We start from the raw sequence: 23,365 nt of genomic DNA on the forward strand, positions 1-23,365 counted from the left end.
TGGGCTTCCCGAGGATTGTCAGTTTCAAAAACTTGCTCATTTCATACCTGAAAAATGACATGTGTTAATTTACTCCAAATAGTTGTTTCTTCTTACAGTATTCGAAGGATAGTTCTGGGGTGATCCACGTCATGCTGAACGGTTCAGAGCCCAAAGGAGCCTATCCTGTTAAAGGGTAAGAATACCAGCATCAACAAATACAACAAAGAATGCCGAAATGTTCACTTTGTGTTTTCAAATGGAGGCTTAAGAAAATTGTCTTCATTCCCAGTGTAATGCTTGCTTTTGTAAATTCCAGTAAAGCAAAACAATCGAATGACCTGGAGATCGGGGCCACGTCTACACATTTCTGCCATTAATAGCGGATGAATGCATGAATGAAATAGATCACCTAAAAATAAAAGCTAAAAATACCCCCCCAAAACACCCCTCAAAACAAAAGTGATGTGTAAATCAACTAACAAAATGGGAAAAGTATCCTATTGCTTTAAGACTTTAAGAAATGCCTTTCCTGTTTCTCAGTTTTTTTGCAGATTTTGAAATTCCCTACCTCCAGAAGGATAAAATCACACGAATTGAGATCTGGGTTATGCATGAAATCGGGAGACCAAAGGTGTAAGTCATGGTGTTTCTGATGATGGTAATTGTGCAAATATGCTTTTCTTGATTTTCATATGATCAAGTCCGTTTTACATTTTCATTTTTGGGGACACAACACTCTTCTCTGTTTCTTTTTAATTAAAAAAATTTTTTTTTAATGTTTATTTACTTTTGAGAGAAAGAGAGAGAGAGAGACAGGTGTGAGTGGGGGGAGGACAGAGAGAGGGAGACACAGAATCCAAAGCAGGCTCCAGTCTCTGAGCTGGCAGCACAGAGCCCGACGTGGGGCTTGAACCCACAGACCACGAGATCATGGACTGAGCTGAAGTCGGATGCTTAACTGACTGAGCCACCCAGGCACCCCTCTTCTCTGTTTCTAATGTCATGGGTAAAGAAAGACAAAGGCTTGACTTTTTTGGAAATGCCACTAACCAGTCTTGAGTCAAGAGAGAAAACCTCCTTTATTCAGATACTATTCTCAGCTGAGGAAAATTGTCCTTTCTGAGCTACCTGGGTAGCATTGGAGAGTTCCTTATGCATTCGTGTGGGTCAAAGCCAATTTCTCCTCCTGGTTGTTTGAAGGCCCCCACCAGGAATTCTCACAATGAACCCAAAGAGTATGTAATGAAAACTATTCTCAGAAAAGACCCAGTTCTACAACTGGATCTTAGTTCACTGGCCAAGGAAATGGTTAAGGTCCATCTTTTCTGGAAAGCCACCTGAGTTTATATAAATGCAAGCCTCAACTTATCCTTCTCGTCAGTGAGGGGCATTGCTGGAAAAACTAAAGATAAGAAACATAAACTCAGAGACGTCTGGGTGGCTCAGTCGATTAAGCGTCTGGCTCTTGATTTAGGTTCAGGTGGTGATCTCACGATTTTTGAGTTCGAGCCCCATATCGGGCTGTGTGCTGAGTGCAGAGCCTGCCTGGGATTCTCTCTCTTTCCCTCTCTCTTTGCTGCTCCCCTGCTCTCTCTCTTTCTTTCTCTCTCTCTCTCAAAATAAATAAACATCAAAAAAAACCAAAAACAAAACATAAACCCAGTTGATTCAGAGACAAGCCGATCTGGCAGCCGCAGTGGAATGTCAGAAGCAAGTCGGGGCCTTGTTCTTCAGAGCACTGATGCAAAGCATTGACAACCCCAAGGACTATGTTCTGGGAGAATCTTAGCAACCTCCCCATTTCAGGCCCCTAGGACCCTCTAAGACTCACCATATAACGAGCGATTATTTTTTTCCTGTGTCTTAGGCAAGAGATTAGGTTCGCAGATGACTTACTATAGTTCTACCAGATCTGCATTTCTCTTCCCAGAAGACAAAGTATACTTATGTTGCATAGAAAACAGTGCATGTTATTTGTCTTACTTCTGTGGGAAGTTGCCTCTTGTCGGGAAATTTTGCTTCCTTGTTATTTTAACGTTTCTCTCAGAGAAAGCTTGCCCTTCGAACCTGCCTTTAGTGAGATAAGGAAATTGCAAATGATGACCTGGCCTGAAATAATCCTGTCTTTTCTTTTGCTGACAACTTCCTCGTCACACCCTCCTGCCCACACAAAAGCTTTCCACCTTGTGCAACTCCTCAGGGCGATGTCTGTTTCCTAGAAGGGTCTATTCCTGAATTGTTGAATGAAGCCAATTAGATTTTCAGATTTACTCAGTTGAATGTTTGTTCTTTAACGCTATGGAAGAGCCTTAAAATGCATTCAAAACCGTGGTGCCAGAAAACCTACTTTCAGGAATTTATGCGAAGGAAATAAGTAATTCAAGATGGGTGTGAAAAGGAAGCTTCGACAGGGCTCATTTTAGTGTGACATCAGCCTTGAGCATCAACAAGAGGGGACTGGTTTTATGAATCATGTCCTGATGATGACGGCGATCATGCTGGAATTAAAGAAGTATATATACACACTTCAACAGACACGGGCCAAGGCACACTACAAACTGCATTGGACAGCAGAAGGCTATTGTTATACTTAAAAAGTCTCTGGGGCGCCTTGGTGGCTCAGTCCGTTAAGCGTCCAACTTCGGCTCAGGTCACGATCTCACAGTCTGTGGGTTCGAGCCCCACATCGGGCTCTATGCTGACAGCTCGGAGCCTGGAGCCTGCTTTGGATTCTGTGTCTCCCCTTCTCTCTGCCCTTCCCATGCTCATGCTGTGTCTCTGTTTCTCAATAGTAAATAAACGTTAAAAAAAATTAAAAAAAAAAAGTCTCATGGGAATGAATGCATTTCAAAGATTGAGAACGGTATACACCAAAATGTTAACCGTAGTTATCTCAACGTTTATTTATTTTTGGGACAGAGAGAGACAGAGCATGAATGGGCGAGGGGCAGAGAGAGAGGGAGACACAGAATCGGAAACAGGCTCCAGGCTCTGAGCCATCAGCCCAGAGCCTGACGCGGGGCTCGAACTCCCGGACCGCGAGATCGTGACCTGGCTGAAGTCGGACGCTTAACCAACTGCGCCACCCAGGCGCCCCAGTAGTTATCTCTAGCGATGTGCGATTAGGGTGCTTTTTTTCCCCATGGGTTTATTTGCATTTTTAATAATTTTTGGTTTGTGTGTTCTTGCTTTCATTTAAAACATACTGTATGGGACACAAGTCGCCAGCATTCTGGGGACCTGGGGCTCTGCCCTAAGGTGTGTTGCTGGGGGGAGGGAGTGCCCTGTGACCACCACCATGTGCCAGGGCAGGTCCCCCCCTCACCCCCCCCCCCAGCTGGACCCGCCAAGACAGGTTCTCAGCGTTCAGCTTTCTAGGGTGCAGCGGATTTTCCCATATTCCTTCAGAGTGGAGACTAACCCAGGAAGCACGTGGTCATGGGACATTGTAATTCACCCAGAAACAACTTCCTTCTTCCTCCTTTAATTTTATTTATATTCTATGTTTTTGTATTTTAGGGAATCCTGTGGAGAAGGCAGTGTGAAAATCCTGGAAGAGAGACTGGAGAAAATGGGCTTTCAGTTCCGCTGTATTAATGATCACCTGTAGGTGGTATATCCTAATCAGTGCACAATTTCCAGGGCGGAGCGGTGATTTTGGAGGGCAAGGGGCCGTTGGAAAGGGTTCTGCTGGGATCAGCGATGAGGGCCCCTGGACTGTGCCTTCTGGGTGGTCACTGGGCACGAGGGCTGAGGGTGCCTTCTGGCCAGACCTCTGTCTGGGTCCCACCCACTTCTGGGTCCCCTTGTAAAGATGCTTCAAGGGGATACCTGGGTGGCTGAGTCAGTTGAGGGTCTGACTCTTGATTTCCGCTCAGGTTGTGATCCTGGGGTCGTGGGATTAAGCCCTGTGTTGGGCTTGGGCTCCACGATGAGTGTTGGACCTGCTTAAGGTTCTCTCTCTTCTCCTGCCTGTCTCCAGCATGTGTGCATGCTCTCTCTCTGTCTCAAAAACAAACAAAAAAAAAACTTCAAGGACAGACAGTAAAGTCCTGTTTCCTGGCTGCTTGTCCCATTTCCCCTCCCTTGCTTACAGCAATGGTGAGTCCCCCGAGGACAGGCACTGTGGTCCTGGCATTTGTGGATGCCATGGGTCCTTGCCTAAAATAGGTGCTAAGATGGGTTTGTTTGAGGTACTTACAGATAGACCTTGACAGTGGACTGATAGGAAAATAGTAACAGCTACCATTTCTGAGCACATTGTAGGCTAAGCACTTTATGTATTTACATATTGCCTGAGGGCTTTCCTGATTCTTGGTAGATAAGCTTGGCTGAAACCCTGATACCTGTTGGAAACCCTCCCCTGGACCGGGAGTTCTTGCCTTGCTGCTTCCTGCTTTTCTCTGCCTCACTGCCTAAGTCTGCAGCCCTGCTCGGTTCCTCGGGGCCGAAGTCCAACACTGCAAGGCCTTAGTGGCTTTACCCCAAATTGGCAAGGGTGGCAATTACATCTGCAGTCTTGGCCAGGCCCCACGACCATACGTCTGGCTCTACTGTACCATACCTTCTCCGTGGCTCTGGGGGCTGGGTAATCGTCCCCACCGAGCAGAGCCCACGGGAAATGTGGGCTGCCCTCCGCTTTCCCAGAGAAGGAGCCCCACAGCTTGAAGCTGTCCCAGTGTACTCATCTGTTATTGTTAATGCTCTCAGGAAACTCAAAAGTTAAGTGTTGCCATCTTCTATTAAAACAATGTCCTCTTTTTGGGGAAATATAAACTATGTATGGGAAAATGCACAAGCCCTAAGTACACGGTTGAATGAATTTTCACAAGTTCCACACGCACCTGTCTAGATCGAGAAACAATATAACCAGCACCCCAGAGTCTCCCCACCTGCCCACAATAGTAGCCTCTGTCTAGACTTGTAGTGGATTCGTTTTGTCTGTTGTTAAGCTTTATATAAACACCTGCTTTCCATGGAGGGATAAATTAAGGGTCAGAGAAATTAAATAAGTTTTGCAAGGTCACTACTCTGTGGCAGAGCTGAGTTTTGAACCTAGCATTCTATGGCTTTGAAGTATGCTCTTTTCTTTCTACGAGAGGACTTTCTTTCTTTCTTTCTTTCCTTCTTTCTTTCTTTCTTTCTTTCTTTCATTTTTTAATTTATTATTATTTATTCTTGAGAAAGAGAGTGCAAGCAGGGGAGGGGCAGAGTGAGAGGTAGAATCTCAAGGAAGCGCCACACTATCAGGGCAGAGCCCGACGTGGGGCTTAAGCCCATGAAACTGTGAGATCATGACCTGAGCTGAAATCTAGAGTTGGATGCTTAACCGACTGAGCCACCCAGGAGCCCCTCTACTATAGGACCCTTCCTTTCTTAAAGCACCAGATTTTATTTTATTTATTTTTAATGTTTTTGTTCAAATTGCAGTCAATTAACATACCATGTAATCTTAGTTTCAGGTGTACAATATAGTGATTCAACACTTCGATAGAGCGCCCAGTGCTCATCACAACAAGAAAGCACCAGATTTTTGTATATTTTTCTTGAAAGGCAGTTTTTGTTTTTTGTTTTGTTTTTGTTTTTTGTTTTTTTTTTTACTAAAACTGCTCAATGATGGAGAAAATTGTGCCAAAAAGTTCCACATGTGAGACCACTTTGCTTTGGCCCAGAACTCCCTCGAGGAAGTTGTCTTTGTAAGACGTCAGGCCACGTATGGTGACCCAGGCCAGAGCCCAAGGTCTCCTTCCCTGCGCACAGCTGTCCTCAGGGACTTAGCCTGCAGTCACTTGCCCTAGTGTTGTCCCCACTGATGCTGGCCTTCAGGGCTCTTCCCTTGCAAGCCTGGGTCAGCTCCCCTTCTCCCACTTCTTTACTGCCCACGGGCTCTTGTGTCAAGGTGGGGTTTTGTTTTGCTCCCGGGGCACAGGGGAGGTAACAGAAGGCTTACTGCAGGAGAGTCACAAAGGGTAACAAACCAAACTCCAACCCAGATGTAACTGAGAACCTGCCCCATAAAATTCAGGTGATGTTGTCCTCTGTCCTGTGGCAGACGGAAGTTCTCCCCAAGATTCTTGCCAATTCTGGCCACGTCTTCTCTTGTCATAGCCTCTCTTGCCTCCTGGTTGCTTTCTGTGAGCGCTGTCTTGGGCCAGACTCAGTGAAACTCAATGACCTTGGAGTGGGGGGCATGAAGCCACAGCAATAAACTACGGTCATAGCAAATAGCTGTGTATCGTAGACTTTACTGGAAAGTAGGCAAGCCTCGGGGAGCAGTAGAGCGCACACACATTTCCTGTTTCTCCAAAGTCCCTTCCAGCCACCTAGCCAGGGAGGGAGCCCCTGTTGGCCTGACTCCTACCTAGTGTGCCCTGTGCTCCTGTTACCCGGCTTCTCTCTTCACTACTGCTTTCCCTGCCCTCCTGGGACTCCACGTCTCCTCCCTCTACTCGCGGAGCCAGTCAGCTTTCTTTGTCGCTGGAGCCTGGGCAAAGGCCATCATCCGTGTGCTTCAAGTCCAACTTTCTGGCCAAAGAACTTATCAAGAGGATCTTCCAGGCAAGACTGTACATGCTTGCTTGGGTGGTTCCACGCTTGGGCTCTGGGGTGAGCCTGCAGGGTTCGCATTCAGCTCACATTCCGCCCCACAGCCCTTAGTGTGTGTTCTTGGGCCAGTTACTCTGATCAGCTTTCTCACCTGTAAACTGGAGATGGTATTAATACCTGCTCTGTTTGGTCTTTGTGAGGATTAAATGGCAAAGTCTATATAGAAAATCTCATCGGGGCGCCTCGGTGGCTCAGTCGGTGAAGCCTGCGACATCGGCTCAGGTCATGATCTCGCAGTTCGTGAGTTCGAGCCCTGCGTCGGGCTCTGCGCTGACAGCTCAGATCCTGGAGCCTGCTTTGGATTCCGTGTCTCCCTGTCTGTCTGTTCCTCCCCTGTTCGCACTCTGTGTGTGCTATTTCTCTGTCAGCAATAAATAAAGGGTAAAACAATTAAAAACAAAAAAATCCATCATCAAATTTCTTGGTATGTAGTAAGTGCCTAATAAATGCTAGCTAATGTTTTTAAAAACAAATAGTTTGTGTTTGGTGAGAGACTTTGTATCCCTGGTACTTTCCAGGCATACCGTATATGTTTGATGAGTGAGAGTCATTTAATCCCTTACATATTATTTCTTTTCATTCTGTAGACCAGTGAAGCTCTTAATGTGCGTGGACCACAGCACTCATCCTGACTGTGCCTTAAACTCGTAAGTAGCTGTCCTGCCCCGACCTCCTTGCCTCCCCAAGATAAGCGGGACTGTTTATAGACCACTGATGAATTGCAGTATGATTTTACACATGCGCCCTAGAACATGTGGCTGTGGAGGGAGTCCTGTGCTTCTGCACTGAGCGGCTCGGGCTCTCTGAGCGGCTAAGGTGGTGCAGGTTTGATGAACACCTGCCCAGGTGAGCTGAAGTCCATACCATCCGTTCTTCCATCTGTAAGGGGAAGAGTACTCTGGCTGCTGCACATTGTGCTGTGTGCGTCACATGGAATATTTTGTCCATTTTGGGGCGCCTGGGTGGCTCGGTCGGTTGAGCGTCCTACTTGGGCTCAGGTTGTGATCTCGCGGCCTGTGGGTTCGAGCCCCGCGTCAGGCTCTGTGCTGACAGCTCGGAGCCTGGAGCCGGCTTCGGGTTCTGTGTCTCCCTCTCTCTCTGGCCCTCCCCTGCTCGTGGTCTGTCTGTCTGTCTCTCTCTCAAAGATGAATAAACGTTAAAAAACATTAAAAAAAAAAAAGAATATTTTGTTCAGTTTCATAACTAGTCCATTAGAAAGAGAGAAACAGACAGGCAGACACAGAAAAAGAGAGAAGGACTGCTCACCATCCCCACAGAGCTCTTGTCTCCTTCATTTAGTAAGAGAACCCTCGCATTTCAGTTGGGGTCACGGCTGCCAAGAGCAGCGAGCGTGTTTCCTGGCTTCCCTTTGCGCTGCGGTGGGACGATGGGCGCGACTCCACTTGAAAGGAAGGGACCTGTCTTCCCTGTGTGCGTTCCTGCCGCCCCGTGGATGGACCTGGGCCACGCGGTGGGGACCGTCCTCGGCTGGGCGCACAGAGCCGCACAATGGGGGAGGCTGGGCGCTTCCGACCGTGGAGCTGCCGTGTCCGCCCCGGACTGTTCCTGGGAGGGAAGTAACGAGCAGACCCACCATGACAGCATGTGACCCTGGAGCTGACCCCTCAGAGGAGGCATGCAGTTTTCTCATCCTCTCATGAAAGAGCAAGAATGTTCTATGATCCTGGGCCCTCACTTGCTTCACGTGGAAAGGACACCCACCGTCCCGTCCACGCTGCTCAAAGACCTTCAAGGTTCCTGTGACCGATCCAGACTTCTAGTCTGGCCCTCCGGGTCCTTCACACTCTTTCTACACACACCACCCCCCAACTTCTCACCGGGAACTTTCCTGCCCACAGACCGCAGACAGTGAGCCTTTGGGCGGCGGTAAGAGCACTGCGCTTGGAGTCCCATAGCCTGAGGTGGGCGGTTTTCTCAGGCCCCAAATGAAAAATAATGGAAACCACCTCACAGGATTGTCGTGGAGATTGAAGAAAGCAACGGGTGTATTAGCCCCCCACCTCCTTTCTCGACAGGACACTGGAAAGACTCTTAAAGAGTCAGGCCTGGGCACCCGGCCCAGGTTCCTCAAGTTCAAGTAGGAAGGGCATCGGTCGGAATTCTTGTCTACAAGCATCACACATCAGCTCCAGGTAGTTCAGCAGAAATGGGACGTATTCAAAGATTTTAAGGCACCGCACAGAATCTTCCTGTGAGAGCCGGGGAAGCGGGACCGGAGGCCAGGCCGAAGTCCGACCCAGAACTGCCGGAGGGGAGCCTGTGTGGGTACACACAGCTCAGAGAGTACCTGTGCTCACACCTGGGTGCTTCTACAGTCTCTGCCACTGCAGCCTCAGAGCGCTGGTGCCTTAGGCATCCTCGTGGTTAGAACAGTTTACTTGTTAAGCTTATTTATTTTGAGAGAAAGAGAGAGTGTGAGTGGGGGAGGGGCAGAGAGAGAGGGAGAGGGAATCCCAGTGCACTCAGCAGAACCCAGTGTGGGGCTTGATCTCATGAACCATGAGATCACGTCCCGAGCCGAAATCAAGAGTTAGACGCTAGCCAAATGAGCCACCCAGGTGCCCCTAGACTAGACGTTGGGGGGCCCTGCTGTCTCAATCCACTGTGCTCCAATGGGGACAGCTGTTTGGCAGAGTTTGGTCATGTGTCTGTGCGCTAACTGCAGGGCAGGGTGCGAAAGTGAGTATCTGCTTTAAATCCAGCCTCGTGGCTTTAAATCTCACCTATATGCTGGTGCCTCCGGAATGAATGTCTCTAGTCTAGGTCCTGTACGGAACGCCATACTTGCATATTTAACAGTCTACTCAGTGTTTCCACTTGGATGGTCTAATAGGTATTTCAATCTCAACACATCCCAAACCGAACTGAGTTTACCTGCCCCGGTAGGCTGAATCATGGCGCCTAACGATACCCAGTTGTCATCCTTGGAATCTGTGACTGTCACCTTGTATGGCAAAGGGACTTTTCAGATGTGATTACGTCGAGGATCTTGAGATGGGGAGACTGTCCTTGGTTATCCAGGTGGACCCTAAATAGAATCACAAGTGTCCTTATGAGGGGGAGGCAGAGGGAGATTCGATGCACAACACAAGCAGGCAGTGTGATCATGGAAGCAGAGATTGGACTGGTGCACCTTATTTATTTATTTATTTATTTATTTATTTATTTATTTATTTATTATTTATTGAGAGTGCAAGTGCGCAAGGGGCAGAGAGAGAGGAGAGAGAAGCGGGGCTCACCTGAAGCGGGGCAGGGCTCCAGCTCACCCGATGCGGGGCTCGAACGCACAAACCGTGAGATCATGACCCGAGCTGAAGTCAGATGCTTAACTGACTGAGCCACCCAGGCGCCCCTGGAAGGGTGTACTTTAAAAGCAGAAAAGGGCAGGGGAACCGACTCTTCCTTCAGGAGGCTCTCCGGAACGAAGGAGCCCCACTGACACCTTGACTTTAGTGTGGTGAGACTGGTTTCTGACTTCCGGCCTTCAGAACTGTAAGAGAGTAAATGTGCGCTGTTTTAAGCCACTGATTGATTTGTTGCAGTGGCAACAGGAAACTAAGAGACCTCTAAACTTGGTCTACCCAGAGTCTTCCTGGTCTCAATTGATGGCAATGCCCAGCTTTCCCCAAATCCCCAAATGCCCGTTCCAGAAATCTTGGAGCTGTCTTTGATTCCTTCCCTTCTCTCGTGCTTTACCAGAAAATTCCACTGGTTCAACCTACAGATTGATGGAGTATGCAGTCACCTACCAGAACCAGCCTGGCCAGCAGCCAGCTAGATTACCTAGCGGGCCCTAATGAGCCTTCTTGCTTCCACCTTGTCCCGTCCTTCGTGGCCTGTTTGAGGCCCAGCTGCCATTTTAATTGTTTATTAGGGAAACTTCCAGAAGTTCACAAAGTATAGAGTGTAGTTCTGTAACTATTCAGTCATGGGACTCGTTGGCTCACAACTCTGCAGTCACTCCCATATCGCTCAGAGTAAGAGCCAAACAGCCTGCTCTGGCCCAGTTCTCTCCAGCGTCTTCCTTACTCCCTTCTCCTTTCTGTGCCTCAGAGTGGCCTCCTGGAACATCCCAGGTGCATTCCTGCCCCAGGACCTTTACCTGCACTGTTCCCTCTGCCTGGAAGTCCTTCCCCTAGCTGTCAATGGGCTAACTCACCTGCTGTATTAGCTTGTATCTCACCTCCAGGAAGTTATCCTGACCTCGGTATTTTAAATTACAGCCTGCACCATGGACTGGCTCTGTGAAACCCCTCCTGTGGCTCTATTTCTCTTTTTTATGATGTTTATCAGCTTCTGAGTTATTTGCTCATTAACTTTATTCTTTTTTTACACACTTTTTTCTTAAAGTTTACTTATTTTGAGAGGGAGAGAGGGAGCAAGAGAGAGCATGTGTGCATGCAAGTGGGGGAGAGGCAGAGAGAGAGAATCCCAGGCAGCCTCCACACTGTCAGTGCAAACTCACAAATGATGAGACCATGACCTGAGCTAAAGTTGAATGCTTAACCGTCTGAGCCACCCAGGTGCCTAAGTTTATTCTTTACTGCCTATCTCCCACCTCTTAGCACATAAGCCCCAGAAGGACAGAGACTTTTACCTGTTTTGTTCACTGATGGATGTTTCCCAAGAGATTAGCATGGAGCCTGCAACCTGGTAGGCACTTAGGAGAGAGAGAATGGGAGAGAGAAAGAGATTGGGGGGGAGAAAGAAAGAAAGAAAGAAAGAAGAGAGGGAGAAAGAAAGAAAAAAGAGAAAGGGAGAGACAAAGAGAAAGAAAGAAAAAAGAAAGAAAGAAAAGAGAGAGGGAGAAAGAAAAAAAGGGAGAGAGAAAGAAAGAAAAGAGAAAGGAAAAAGAGGTAGAAAGAAAAAGGGAGAGAGAAAGGAAGAAAAGAGAAAAGAAAGAAAGAGAAGAAAGGAGAGAAGAAAGAAAAGAAAGAAAAGAAAAAAAAAGAGAGAAAGAAAGAAAAGAAAGGAAGAAAAAAACGAAGGAAGAAAGGGAAGAAAGAAAGGAAGAAAGAAAAAGAAAGAAAGAAAGAAAGAAAGAAAGAAAGAAAGAAAAAAGAAAGAAAGGGATTGGTTTCCTCTCTGTGGAAGCACCTGTTTCAGACAATGTCTCAATCTGGCCAGGTAGCCAAAAGGAATGACAGGTGTCCTAGGAAGTTGGAGACATGCCTGGTGGTAGCAAATGTGTAAGTTCCAGATTTCGATTGCAAGAAACAGAAACCGATGGTTCACTTAGGCGGAGAAAAGGGGAATAAGGTTGTGGGAGGATTTCGTGGCCTGGGCAACCCAGTTTGCTGGGGACTTCAAAAGGCCTGGCCGCGTAGGCTCCTTAGTGTTACAGTGTAACTCGGGTCTTTACGGTTTTACTCCCTGTTTCCTTAAGCAGACTGTCAACTTTATACAGATACAGATCACGTAAAGTTTCTTTTTGTAAAACCACTGGGCCCTCCACTGCCATTCCTGAAACAGGCAAGTGGTGCCACCCTGGCACCCCGTGCCTCAGTTTACCTCCTCTGCTGCAGGATGTGCCGGGTGACTGAGGTTGGCTCTCCTTACCTCTCCCAGGCCTTTCTGAGGACTTTGGGTGTGTCGGGCTTCCAGTGCGGCAGTCTGGGGTCATCATCTTGCCTCCTGATCACGTTCCTGGAAGGTGGGCAATTTGATCCCCATCAGTGATGCTGAGGGGGCTAAGTGATCTCTTAGAGTCATTCAGGACTGGCTAGAGCCACGCCCAGAATGCAAGTTTGTGTGTCAAATCCTTGTTTTTCCCACCAAACCACACTGCCTCAAAATGTCCCTGTGGTTCACATCACAGCAGATAAGGAAGGATTTTTTAAAAAAATGTTTATTTATTTTTAAGAGAGAGAGTGAGGGGGAAGGGGCAGAGAGAGAGGGAGACAGGATCCAAAGTGAGCTCTGTGCTGAGAGCGGAGAGCCTGATGTGGGGCTTGAACTCTCAAAAGTATGAGATCATGACCTGAGCCGAAGTCAGACGCTTAACCAACTGAGCCACAGGCACGCCAGGAAGGGGCTTATAGTCCCTGATCTGTTCTTTACTTTGTTTGGGCATTCTTTCAGTGATTGTTGAATAGATTTATTTATGACAGTTCTTTCCCAGTTCCATTGAATGTCAAGAATAAAACCCTCTTGGCACTTGCACCCCCATGTTTATAGCAGCACTATCAATAATAGCCAAAGTATGGAAAGAGCCCAAATGTCCATCGGTGGGTGAATGGATAAAGAAGATGTGGTATATATGTAGAATGGAGTATTACTCGGCAATCAAAAAGAATGAAATCTTGCCATTTGCAACTACGTGGATGAAACTGGAGGGTATTATGCTAAGCGAAATTAGTCAGTCAGAGAAAGACAAATATATGACTTCACTCATATAAGGACTTTAAGGTACAAAACAGATGATCATAAGGGAAGGGAAGCAAAAATAATATAAAAACAGGGAGGGGGACAAAACATAAGAGACCCTTAAATATGGAGAACAAACAGAGGGTTACTGGAGGGGTGGGAGGGGGGAGGGGCCAAATGGGTAAGGGGCACTAAGGAATCTACTCCTGAAAACATTGTTGCACTAGATGCTAACTAACTTGGATGTAAATTAAAAAAATAAATAATAAAAAAAAAACCCAAACCCTCTTTCACTGGTTGCCAGATTTTCCTCCACTCTCATTGCCCTGGAAGGAATTTTACTGATCTCTTTTTTAAACAACTTCACTAAGAATATTGATGGATAATTTGCAAGAGATGATCCCCAAATGGCAAATACAGAGAATGAGTTCCTCCTTGTAGTAATAATGAGATATAATTTTTTAAATGTTTATTTGTTTTAAGAGAGCACAAGTCGGGGAGGGGTAGAGGGAGAAGGGCACAAAGGATCCTAAGTGGATTCTGTGCTAAGAGCAGTGAGCCCAATGTGGGGCTCCAACTCACGAACTGAATGGCAAGATTATGACCTGAGCTGAAGTTGGATGCACAACTGACTGAGCCACCCAGGTGCCCCAAATTAGATACAGATTTCATGAGGTGCAGTTTTCACCACAATGTCTTTGACATACAGTGGGAAAAATATTTTAAAGATGTTATTAAATGCTTGATGCCATTATAAGTTTGTAAATTGCTTTGGGAGAAAAATTTGACAATATGTATCAGGCATTATAAAAATATTCATAATCTTTGACCTTAAGTCAGACCTTAGGGTACTTCTGGTACCCTCTTCTAAAGAAACGATTCAGAATGTGGGCACAACCTCTATGCTCAGAGATGTTCACCAAAGCATTCTTTATAATACTGAATCAGAGGTAGATATCCAATGAGAAGTGAATGGTTACATCAAAGGGTTACATTTACTGGAATAGAATGTAGACATTGTATGTAGATTATATCTCGGTAAAGCTGGGTGGGGGAAACAGTGATAGGATAATCATACAGCAATATGGAGAAATTCTCATGAACAATTTCTCATGAAAAAATATGTAGAAAACAATCTTGTAGACTCCAGTATTGACCAAAAATTCAGCACAATGACAATACAGGATTGGTGAGGAAATGAGAAAACAGACATACTTATGTTATTGAAATAAGGACTCCTTGTATCAATCGAGGTCAAGGAGAAACATCAAAAGTCTCATCTTGGTCGGAATTCTCCAAAATGCATTGTCCCTCTTCCGCCCACACACCCTAGGACACAGAAGTGGGAAATCCAAGCTCAACTTGCTTTGGAATAGTGGAACAAAGGACTTTTAATCTACAAAGGTTTAGAACGGAATATATAGCTGTTAATATAAATCCAACTCATATTATTAATAGTTTTGTGGAAAGTTGGGGCGCCTGGGTGGCTAGGTTGGTTGAACATTCGACTACGGCTCAGGTCATGATCTCATGGTTCATGGGTTTGAGCCCCATGTCAGGGTCTGTGCTGACGGCTCAGAGCCTGGAGCTTGCTTCGGATTCTGTCTCCCTCTCTCGTTGCCCCTCCCTTCCTCGAGCTCTTTCTCTCTCCAAGATAAATCAACATTAAAAAAAATAGTTTTGTGGTAAGTTTAGGAAGAACTTGCATTTTTTGGTATTTAATTAAATTTGCAGCATTTTAGAGAATTTAGCATATAAAAATAGCCCTGTGATTCCAAATATGTATGTAACTATTAAATAACTGATTGTAGACTTGGGTTTTTTAATGTTGAAAGTTATAAGAGATTCTACTAAGTTTTTAGCCAAAATTGGAATGTTTAAGAGAATTAAGATGAAATTTTATACCTTTATTAGATTTACTAGAATCAAGTGTTTGAGAAGGTGTTGCTCATTTAAAGTCACTTGAAGTATTTAAAAAAATGTAACATTTAAAAAAGATAAGTTTAAAATAATTTAGTCTAAAATAACCTGAGTTAAAAATATTCAAGGAAATTTGATTAGGTATGAAATCCCCTTAAAACTTATTGTCAGAGGCACCTGGCTGGCTTAATCTGTAGAGCATGTGACTTTGGATGTTGGGATAGTGAGTTCAAGCCCCATGTTGGGCACAGAGATCACTTTTTATTTTTTAATTAATTAATTTATTTAAAAAATTTAATGATATTTTTGAGAGAGAGAGAGAGAGCATGAGCAAGGGAGGGGCAGAGAGAGAGGGAGACACAGAATCGGAAGCAGGCTCCAGGCTCTGAGCTGTCCACACAGGGCCTGATGCAGGGCTTGAACCCATGCACCATGAGATCGTAACCTGAGCCGAAGTCAGACGCCCAGCTGACTGAGCCACCCAGGCACCCCAAGATTACTTAAAAAAAAAGTTATTATCAGAGGTCCCTAGGTTTTTTTATTTTGTTTTAAAAGTAAGCTTTAGGCCCAATGTGAGGCTTGAACTCATGACCTCGACATCCAGAGTTGTGAACTGAGCCCACCAGGTGCCCCCCGCCTAGGTTTTTAAACAGAAAAATATGACTCGTAAGTCAACTAGAAAAATGTTTGGAGAAATAAGGTGTTTGAATTTATAAGCTTAATAGCTAGAATTAATTTTTAAAACCAAAGTAATTGCAAATAGTGTTTTTTCTTTGCATAAAAATTGCCCTCCAGCACAACCTCATGTGGACAGGAAAAGTTTAAGTTGTGACAAATCAGTGCCTAGAACATGAACCCAGTCGTGAAAAGCAAAGGAAAACTACGTGTTTCTGTGTGTGTGTGATAATGGATGTCAGTGATGAAACGGTCTAAGGAGAGGAGCTCCAAATTGCTACCAGTGGTTACTTCTAGAAAAGGCAGTGAGAACTGAAAAAGGGTGGAGACTCTTATGACTATGTTTAGTTCTGTAATACTTTATTTTCCTAAAAGAATAAAAATAAGTATACCCTTGGATTCGTTAATTATTGTAAAGAAAAAAAAATAATTTTGACTAAATCAAGTCTGAAACGTTAACTGAATCAGAAGTGCAATTATAGGAAATGTCCAGCAGGAGGAGCCCTAGTACAAACTTGTGTCTGCTTGAGGTTCCTTTATTCCATTTTTATTTGTTTTTTATTTGAGTGTAGTTGACACACAATGTTACATTAGTTTCAGGTGTACAATATAGTGGTTAGACAGGCTTATACATTATGCTATGCTCATCCCAAGTATAACTACCATCTGTTAGCATATGACACTATTACGGTATCATTAAATTCTCTATGCTTCCTTCCTTCCTTCCTTTCTGTGACTTATTCATTCCATAACTGGAAGTCTGTATCTTCCACTCCCCTTCATCCATTTTGCCCATTCTCCCACTCTCCTCCCCTCTGGCAACCATCAGTTTGTTCTCTGTATTTCCAGGTCTGATTCTACTTTTTGTTTGTTTATTCATTTGTTTTTTTTTTCTTTTAGATTTACATATAACTGAATCATATGGTATTTGTCTTTCATAGTCTGAATTATTTCACTTAGCATAATACCCTCTAGGTCCATCTGTGTTGTTGCAAATGCTAAAAATTGCATCCTTTTTTGTGGCTGTGTAATAGTCCTGTGTGTGTCTGCATGAGCACGTGTGTGTGTGTGTGTGTGTGTGTGTGTGTGTGTGAATACCACGTCTCCCTTATCCATTCATCCATCAATAGGTTGCTTCCATATTTTGCTATTATAAATAATGCTGCAATAAACATTAGTGAATGAGGGGTGACCAGCACTCAGATGGAGTCCCAAACCATGGGATAAATTTCCAAGCCAACATTCGATGGTTTCACGATTTAAACAGATGTATCTTTGAATTGGTTTTTAAAAATTCAGTAATTTCTCTTTTAAAAAATCCAGTCAGTGGTCAGACCCTATTTGCTATGACAAGTTCATGTTTATGTATTTATTTTTGAGAGAGAGAGAGAGAGAAAGAGAGCGAGCAAGGGAGGGGCAGAAAGAGAGGGATAGAGAATCCCAAGCAGGCTCTGTGTAGAGCTCGACGCAGGGCTCAAACCCACGAACTGTGACATCATGACCTGAACTGAAGACGGATTCTCAACCAGCTGAGCCACTCAGGAGCCCCGACCAGAGTCCATTTTTTTTGGCCGGGTCCTCTCTTGGTGTCTTTAAGTCAAGATAGGTTTTTCCACGCCAGTTAAACTCTGACAATGTAATGTCCATCAGTAGGGAAGTTGGCTAGGTTTATGGTATATCCATACAGTAAGAATTCATCCATGAGGAAGAATGAATTAACTCATACGTACAATATGAAAGTATGTCCAAAATATGATGTTAGGGGAAAAAAATTACAGGTTGCATTTGTACTCAGATGAAAGGGTGTGTGAAGGTGTGTGTGGGAACATGTGTAATGTATGCATACGTGTTACGTTCTTGGGAAGACAGTTCAAACCGTCAGCAATGATTCTCTGTGGAAAGCAAGAATGGGGGAGTCGAAGGCACTTTTACTCGTCACTTGTTAACTTTCTGCACTATTTCAATTTCTTTTGCAGCATGCATGTATATTTTTGACAGTAGGCGTTGCACACCAATACTGAAATTTTCTCTCTTTCCTTTTTAATTTGCAGAGCAGTAACCTCCACTCGAAGAGAAGCCCCACCCCTCTGTGCAGAACATGGTGCCAGCCTCTTCATTCCTTTCTTAGTGGTTCTGGCTTCAGTTATTCAACTGTGACTGGAAGCCCAGCTGTGCTGCCCTACCATCCCCCGCCCTGAAACCCGCCCTTGCACATTCCTCCGTCTTGTTCTGTGCATACCAGGTGGTTCCACTGTCTAAAGAAGCTTCCTTCTGGGAAAAAATGTTAATGTTTTCAATGATACACAAGCTCGGGATTTCAGAGACAAGAAATTAGTCTAGTTATACTTAGCAGGTTAAAATTGCTGCATTAGAATGAAAGCAAGTTATTAGTTTCTTGTGTCATATTGTATAAAGCATTGAGACCCAGACTATTGTTACATAATAAAATATTTTTAGAAAATTCTAGTAGAATTAGATTTTCTATTTTTTCTGAATTTTCCTATATCCCCTGTGGGGCACACTGCTTGCTTATTGATAGCTTAAGACATATATACACTCTATAAATGTATATATATTTGACGTGCAAAGATTTATGAATAAAGGTGTTCACTTAATGGTTATGTATAATGGGGGGGGAGAAACTCATAATGTCCAATAATGGGGAACTGTTTTCATATGGTTTGGTATATCTGTAGGTTAGAATCGCGTTCAACTGGTAAAAGTCATGTTTACCAATCCAAATGTCCTTCAGCTGGTGAACAGATGGGCTCACTGTGGTACATCTATACAATACTCAGCAACACTCTCTATATAGTCAGAAAGAAAATGTTACATGAGTAACACTCAGATGTGCTAATACAAGAAGCCAGACCAATAGGCGACATACTGTATTATTCTACTTATATGACATTCTGGAAAAGGCAACACTGTAGGAATGGAGAATAGATCAGTGGTAGCAAAGGGTTAGGACTAGGGGGAGGGGGTAACTACAAAGGGGTAGTGTGAGGGAATTTTGGGGGAGAAACTGTTCTGTATCTTGATTGTGGTAGTGAATCTATGTCTTTGTCAACACTTAGAACCGTATATCAAAAAGAGTAAATTTAAATTTCACTGTGTGTAACTGAAATGTTTTCAAAGAACATTTAATGATATAGAAAAATGTCAACAAGAAGTACAAGAAGTGAGATATAAAACCTTCTAAAATATAATACAAATTTAGCAAATTCTATTACGATATGCATATTGTAAACAAATGAAAGAAAAAGTAATAAACTCAAAGGCAGAGCAATTATCTCTGGGTGGTGGTCTTATCAGTGATTCCTATTTTTGACTTTGGCATTTTCGTGTTTTTCGGATGTTCTCTAATGAGTATGTGTTACTTTTATAATCAGAAAGGGAGAAGTCCACACACATATACACACACGCACATATCATACGTGTGTGGTACTTTGTCTTGACACAAAACATTTCCAGAAGACAAAAATAAAACCAAAAGCTTGTCACAGACACTTCTCTGTTCTCCTTATTCCTTTTCTTACCTAAAGCATGTGTGGGGGTTTCAGACATGAGAACTCCCTGATTCTGATGCCCCGGTTCCCAGAAACAGGCAGCGGGAGCTCTTTCACTTCCTGCAGGGCCTGTAAATCTCTGTAAGGGGGAGAAAAAGATTGTCCAAGGGCGGTAGAGCTGTTCCTCAAATGTGTAACCCTGAGCCCAGGGCTCTTTCTCTCTTACCCCGGTGCCCCTCATCTCTAGGTGAGGCCTCCCTGGCAGTGTCTCTCCTCAGTTTTTGTGGACGCTTGACCAAATAGTCCCTATACAGTTGGAAAACTGAACAGCCTCATGATCACTGTGTATAACATAGACACACGTAACAACCCCATGAATAGCTAAAGAGCATCTCAGACTCCCCTGGGCTGGTCTCATCTCTCTCCCTGGGAATGACATCAAAGCCTCGTGACTAGTTCCTTCTGTCTCCCATCTCTTTCTCTCCTGTTTCCTTCTCTTCCACCGTTACCCCTCCCTCATGGCATCCACCGGCTCATTGGCCCATTGCTGGTGATTTGGCAGGAGAGACCAGCTAACTTCCTTAACCACTGTCATCAGCTACCTTCATGATCATCACCATCATCATGACCATAGCTAGCATTTCATGAGTTCTTATCATCAGCCAGGCACTGTTGTAAATGCCTGATAAATGATTTAATCATTCACATAGTTATCATTACTATCTCATTTTGCAGACAAGAAAACTGAGGCTTGACACTTCCTCAAGGTCACAAGGCTAGTAAGTGGAAAGGAGTTTCTACAACCAGAGTTGGAGTGCTTGCCCATCTGCTGTACTAAATAAGATCCCACAAATGTTAAGGATCCCTAGATTCTGTTTCAGAACCATCTGAATGGACTCCTTTCTCAGTAGATTTCCAACCCTGCTATCCACGTATCGTCTTTGCTTTTGCTTTTCCCTTGCGCTTTGACACAAAACAGTCTCTCTTTCTCCCAAACTGGACTTCTCTCCTGTCCATACTGGCACCTCTCTTGCTTGCCTTGGCATGTTTAACGACACCTGTCAGGGTAACATAATTTCTAGCTCACTTCCAAGGGCTGATGTTGTCATATCCCTACTCAAACCGCCTGAGCATTGCAGGTGGAAATTAGACTTACAGTTACATGGAAACAAGAGTTTTCCATGCATATGAGCCTGGCTATTCCCAGTGCCCAGATTTCTATTTTAGTAGCTGAGGTCCCATGGGTTTTTTGAGAAACCTGGTGTGGGTGATTGAATTTGGGGGTGTTTTTTATTTTTATATAAAGATTAGCCACTTGTAGCCTTCGGCATACAGTATCAGACCACGGGTATCTTCCTTTAGCTTCAAAGGGGGTTGGCCAAACATTTGGCCAAGGTTTATATAAGAAGGCGGGGTGGGGGGAGAGAAAGGAAGGAAGGAAAGAAGGAAGACAAGAAGGAAGAAAGGAAATCTCTGGAGTGTTTCAAAATCCTGCCCCAGTTCCTGCGCCCTGACAACCCATATCCTATGACAGGCAGTAGGGCATTGTTACAAGATCAAGCAGGATGAACAAGCTTGCCAGAGGAACTTTTCTTCTCATTGAGGCCTTGGAGTTTCATGATTTCTTCTTCCTTGTGTAGATTCCAGCGTGACACTCCCAAAATGAACTCTAAGAGGTTTCCAGACCTTACTAGATACTGTGTTATCAAGAATATCATTTGAGTTCCCCTCTCTGCCCATTATGTCTAGCAACGCTAGATTAGACAAGGGTTCAAACAATACAATCCTACCGGCCACAGAGGAGGGAGGAAGCAGAACCGGCCTCAAAGGCATGTGATCTGTGCAGGGGCCCAGGGACTCCTCCTCAGAAGGGCCCAGCTTGGTCTAATGCTCTTCTGTTTCTGTCTTTTAAATTTTAAATTTTTGAGCAAGGAACCTAGCATTTGCGCTTTTCACTGGGCCCTGCAAATCATGTGGCCGGGCCTGAGTGGAAGTGAAGTATTGCCAGACAAAGGGGGTTTTATTTTGTCTTAGGTGGCTCTGTTTCATAGATAAGAAACAGGACAATGGAGGCTCTGGCTCTGTCCCCTCTTGGAAAACAATGCCTCCAGGCTTGACTACAGACCTCCAGCATAAAGGGTGAGGTCTAGCTCCTTTGGAGCACATTTCATACGCCTGGGGGCCTTCTCACCCTTTAAGTCCCACGTCTCCAAGAAAGAAGCTAGCAGTCTGCTTCCCCCTTTGCCCTTGAAGCCAGGATGCCGATACTTGATGTAAAGCTCACCAGTTGGGTGCATGTGCTTGAGGCTTCCTTTCAGGGGACTTGTGGCCAAGGAGTCAGACTGTCCAGAGGAAAGGACAGTAGTGGGTGGGGTCCTAATGGTGACACGGCTGTTTCCGTCTGAGGTGACTGTGCCGGTGGTGGGCTCAGGATCTCTGCTGGGCGGTCGGACATGGTTAATTGGGGCTTGGCTCCGAGTTGCACAGTCTGGAAGCTTCATCCCCTGGCTCTCCTGGAGATTCTATACTTGCTTTCTGCTTAAACTGGCCGGAGTGGATTCTGTTCCAAGTCCTGACTGATCAACTTATAATTCTAATTAAAGGTCTCCCAGCCAAGGGCGAAGGGAGGAGATGACTTGGCTCAGCCATGTCTCCACATTTTCGTAGCTTATAGGGTTTTTCATTGGTGGAGAGGGGCATCCCCCATGTGAAATGGCAGTTTTTGCCCGTGTGCACAGAGCTGGATGGACTGCTTGTTTGGGCTTGTTCTGCTGGTCGTGAAGCCCTTTGCTGTGCACATTCTTTCTAAGCCCCGTGATGCACAGCAGTACTGAGGCTTCGGCAGTTAGCGGTTTGAGCCATCACCTCTTGTTATGTGAATCGTACCAGTCCCTCCTGCCCCACAGAAGAGGTGTTGTCATAGTCTGTTTGGGCTGTTATAACAAAATACAACAGGCTTGGGTAGCTTACCACGAGCAGAAGTTTCTTTGTCATTGTTCTGGAGGCTGGGAAGTCCTTGGCAAGTCCAAGGAACCATCGTGGTCACGTTCTAGTGAGGACCCTCTTTCCAGATCCACAAGCTCAGGCCTTTCTGCTACATCTTCACATGGTGGGGCGCTAAGGAGCTTTCTGGAGCTCCTACATATGCACCAATTGCATTCACGAGGGCTCCACCTTCCTGGGGGCCTCCCAGAAGCCCCATCTACTAATGCCGTTACTTCAGGCAATAGGATTGCAACATGGGAATTTGGGGGGGACACAAACATTCAGACCATAGCAGGGGCTGATGCCCGAACAAACTCAGAAGAGGCTTCACTGCTCTCAATTCTCCACCATTTCGCCTGAGAGGAGTCAAACAAACTCTATCCACGAAATGGTCTGACTCCCTGTGGGTTCAGATGTGCTAATCTTCTGTTCCACCTTCTGTGTCCACCAAATGGCTCCAGCCCATCATCTGGATCTCAGTTCAAGGGCCTCTCCCTCAGTGATGCTTTTCCTGACCAATCCTCCCAATCGAGGTCAGGTTCAGAGTTTTTTTTTCTTACTTATTTCACTTCGTAATTACACGTGTGTTAAAAACAAAGGTGGGAATTGGAGGTGGTATTAAGAAATATTTAACCATTGTGGTACAGCCTGGTCAATCAGAGCAGACACCCAATGGTTTAAGCAGGAAAGCCACCAGCCTTAACAACTGGCCCACCATGTTGTGGGTACCAACAGCAGCCATGGCAAGGATGAACTAACTCTGCTCATGGCTGTATCTTCAGCCCCTGGCCTAGGGCTTGGCACTTAAAAGATGTTTAATAGATGTCCAGTGAATAAGTTATTGTTCTCTGTTGTTGACTTTTTTTTTTAATGTTTATTTTTGAGAGAGAGAGAGAGAGAGAGAGAGAGAGACACGCAGAGTGCCAGCAGGGGAGGGACAGAGAGAGAGGGAGATAGAATCCAAAGCAGGCTCCAGGCTCTGAGCTGTCAGCACACAGCCCAATGTGGGGCTCAAACCTATGAACTGAGATCATGACCTGAGCAGAAGTTGGACGCTTAACTGACTGAGTTACCCAGGTGCCCCTTGACCCTTTTCTTTCTTTTTTTTTCTCCTTTTTTAAGATTTTATTTTATTTTTTTAGTTTACATCCAAGATAGTTAGCATATAGTGCAACAATGATTTCAGGAGTAGATTCCTTAATGCCCCTTACCCATTTAGCCCAGCCCCCCTCCCACACCCCTTTCAGTAACCCTCTGTTTGTTCTCGATATATAAGAGTCTCTGATATTTTCCCCCCTCCC

General features: G+C 45.0%; 1 protein-coding gene across 1 annotated transcript in view; it reads left to right on the forward strand.

The window, feature by feature from the left end:
- The window catches only part of BST1 (bone marrow stromal cell antigen 1), a 30,619-nt gene extending 12,627 nt beyond the window's left edge, over positions 1–17,992 (forward strand). Inside the window, exons 5-9 of the mRNA XM_047092374.1 lie at positions 99–175; positions 523–615; positions 3,502–3,588; positions 7,176–7,235; positions 17,622–17,992. Coding sequence (XP_046948330.1) covers positions 99–175; positions 523–615; positions 3,502–3,588; positions 7,176–7,235; positions 17,622–17,727 — 423 coding nt within the window. The 3' untranslated portion in view covers positions 17,728–17,992. The remainder of the gene's footprint in view (positions 1–98; positions 176–522; positions 616–3,501; positions 3,589–7,175; positions 7,236–17,621) is intronic.
- The last annotated feature ends 5,373 nt before the right edge of the window (positions 17,993–23,365 follow it).

Source organism: Lynx rufus, unplaced genomic scaffold, assembly GCF_022079265.1.
Source record: "Lynx rufus isolate CCGP_SWC_20201006 ecotype Redwood Valley unplaced genomic scaffold, mLynRuf1.p SCAF_3, whole genome shotgun sequence".
NCBI classification, from domain to species: Eukaryota; Metazoa; Chordata; class Mammalia; order Carnivora; family Felidae; genus Lynx; species Lynx rufus.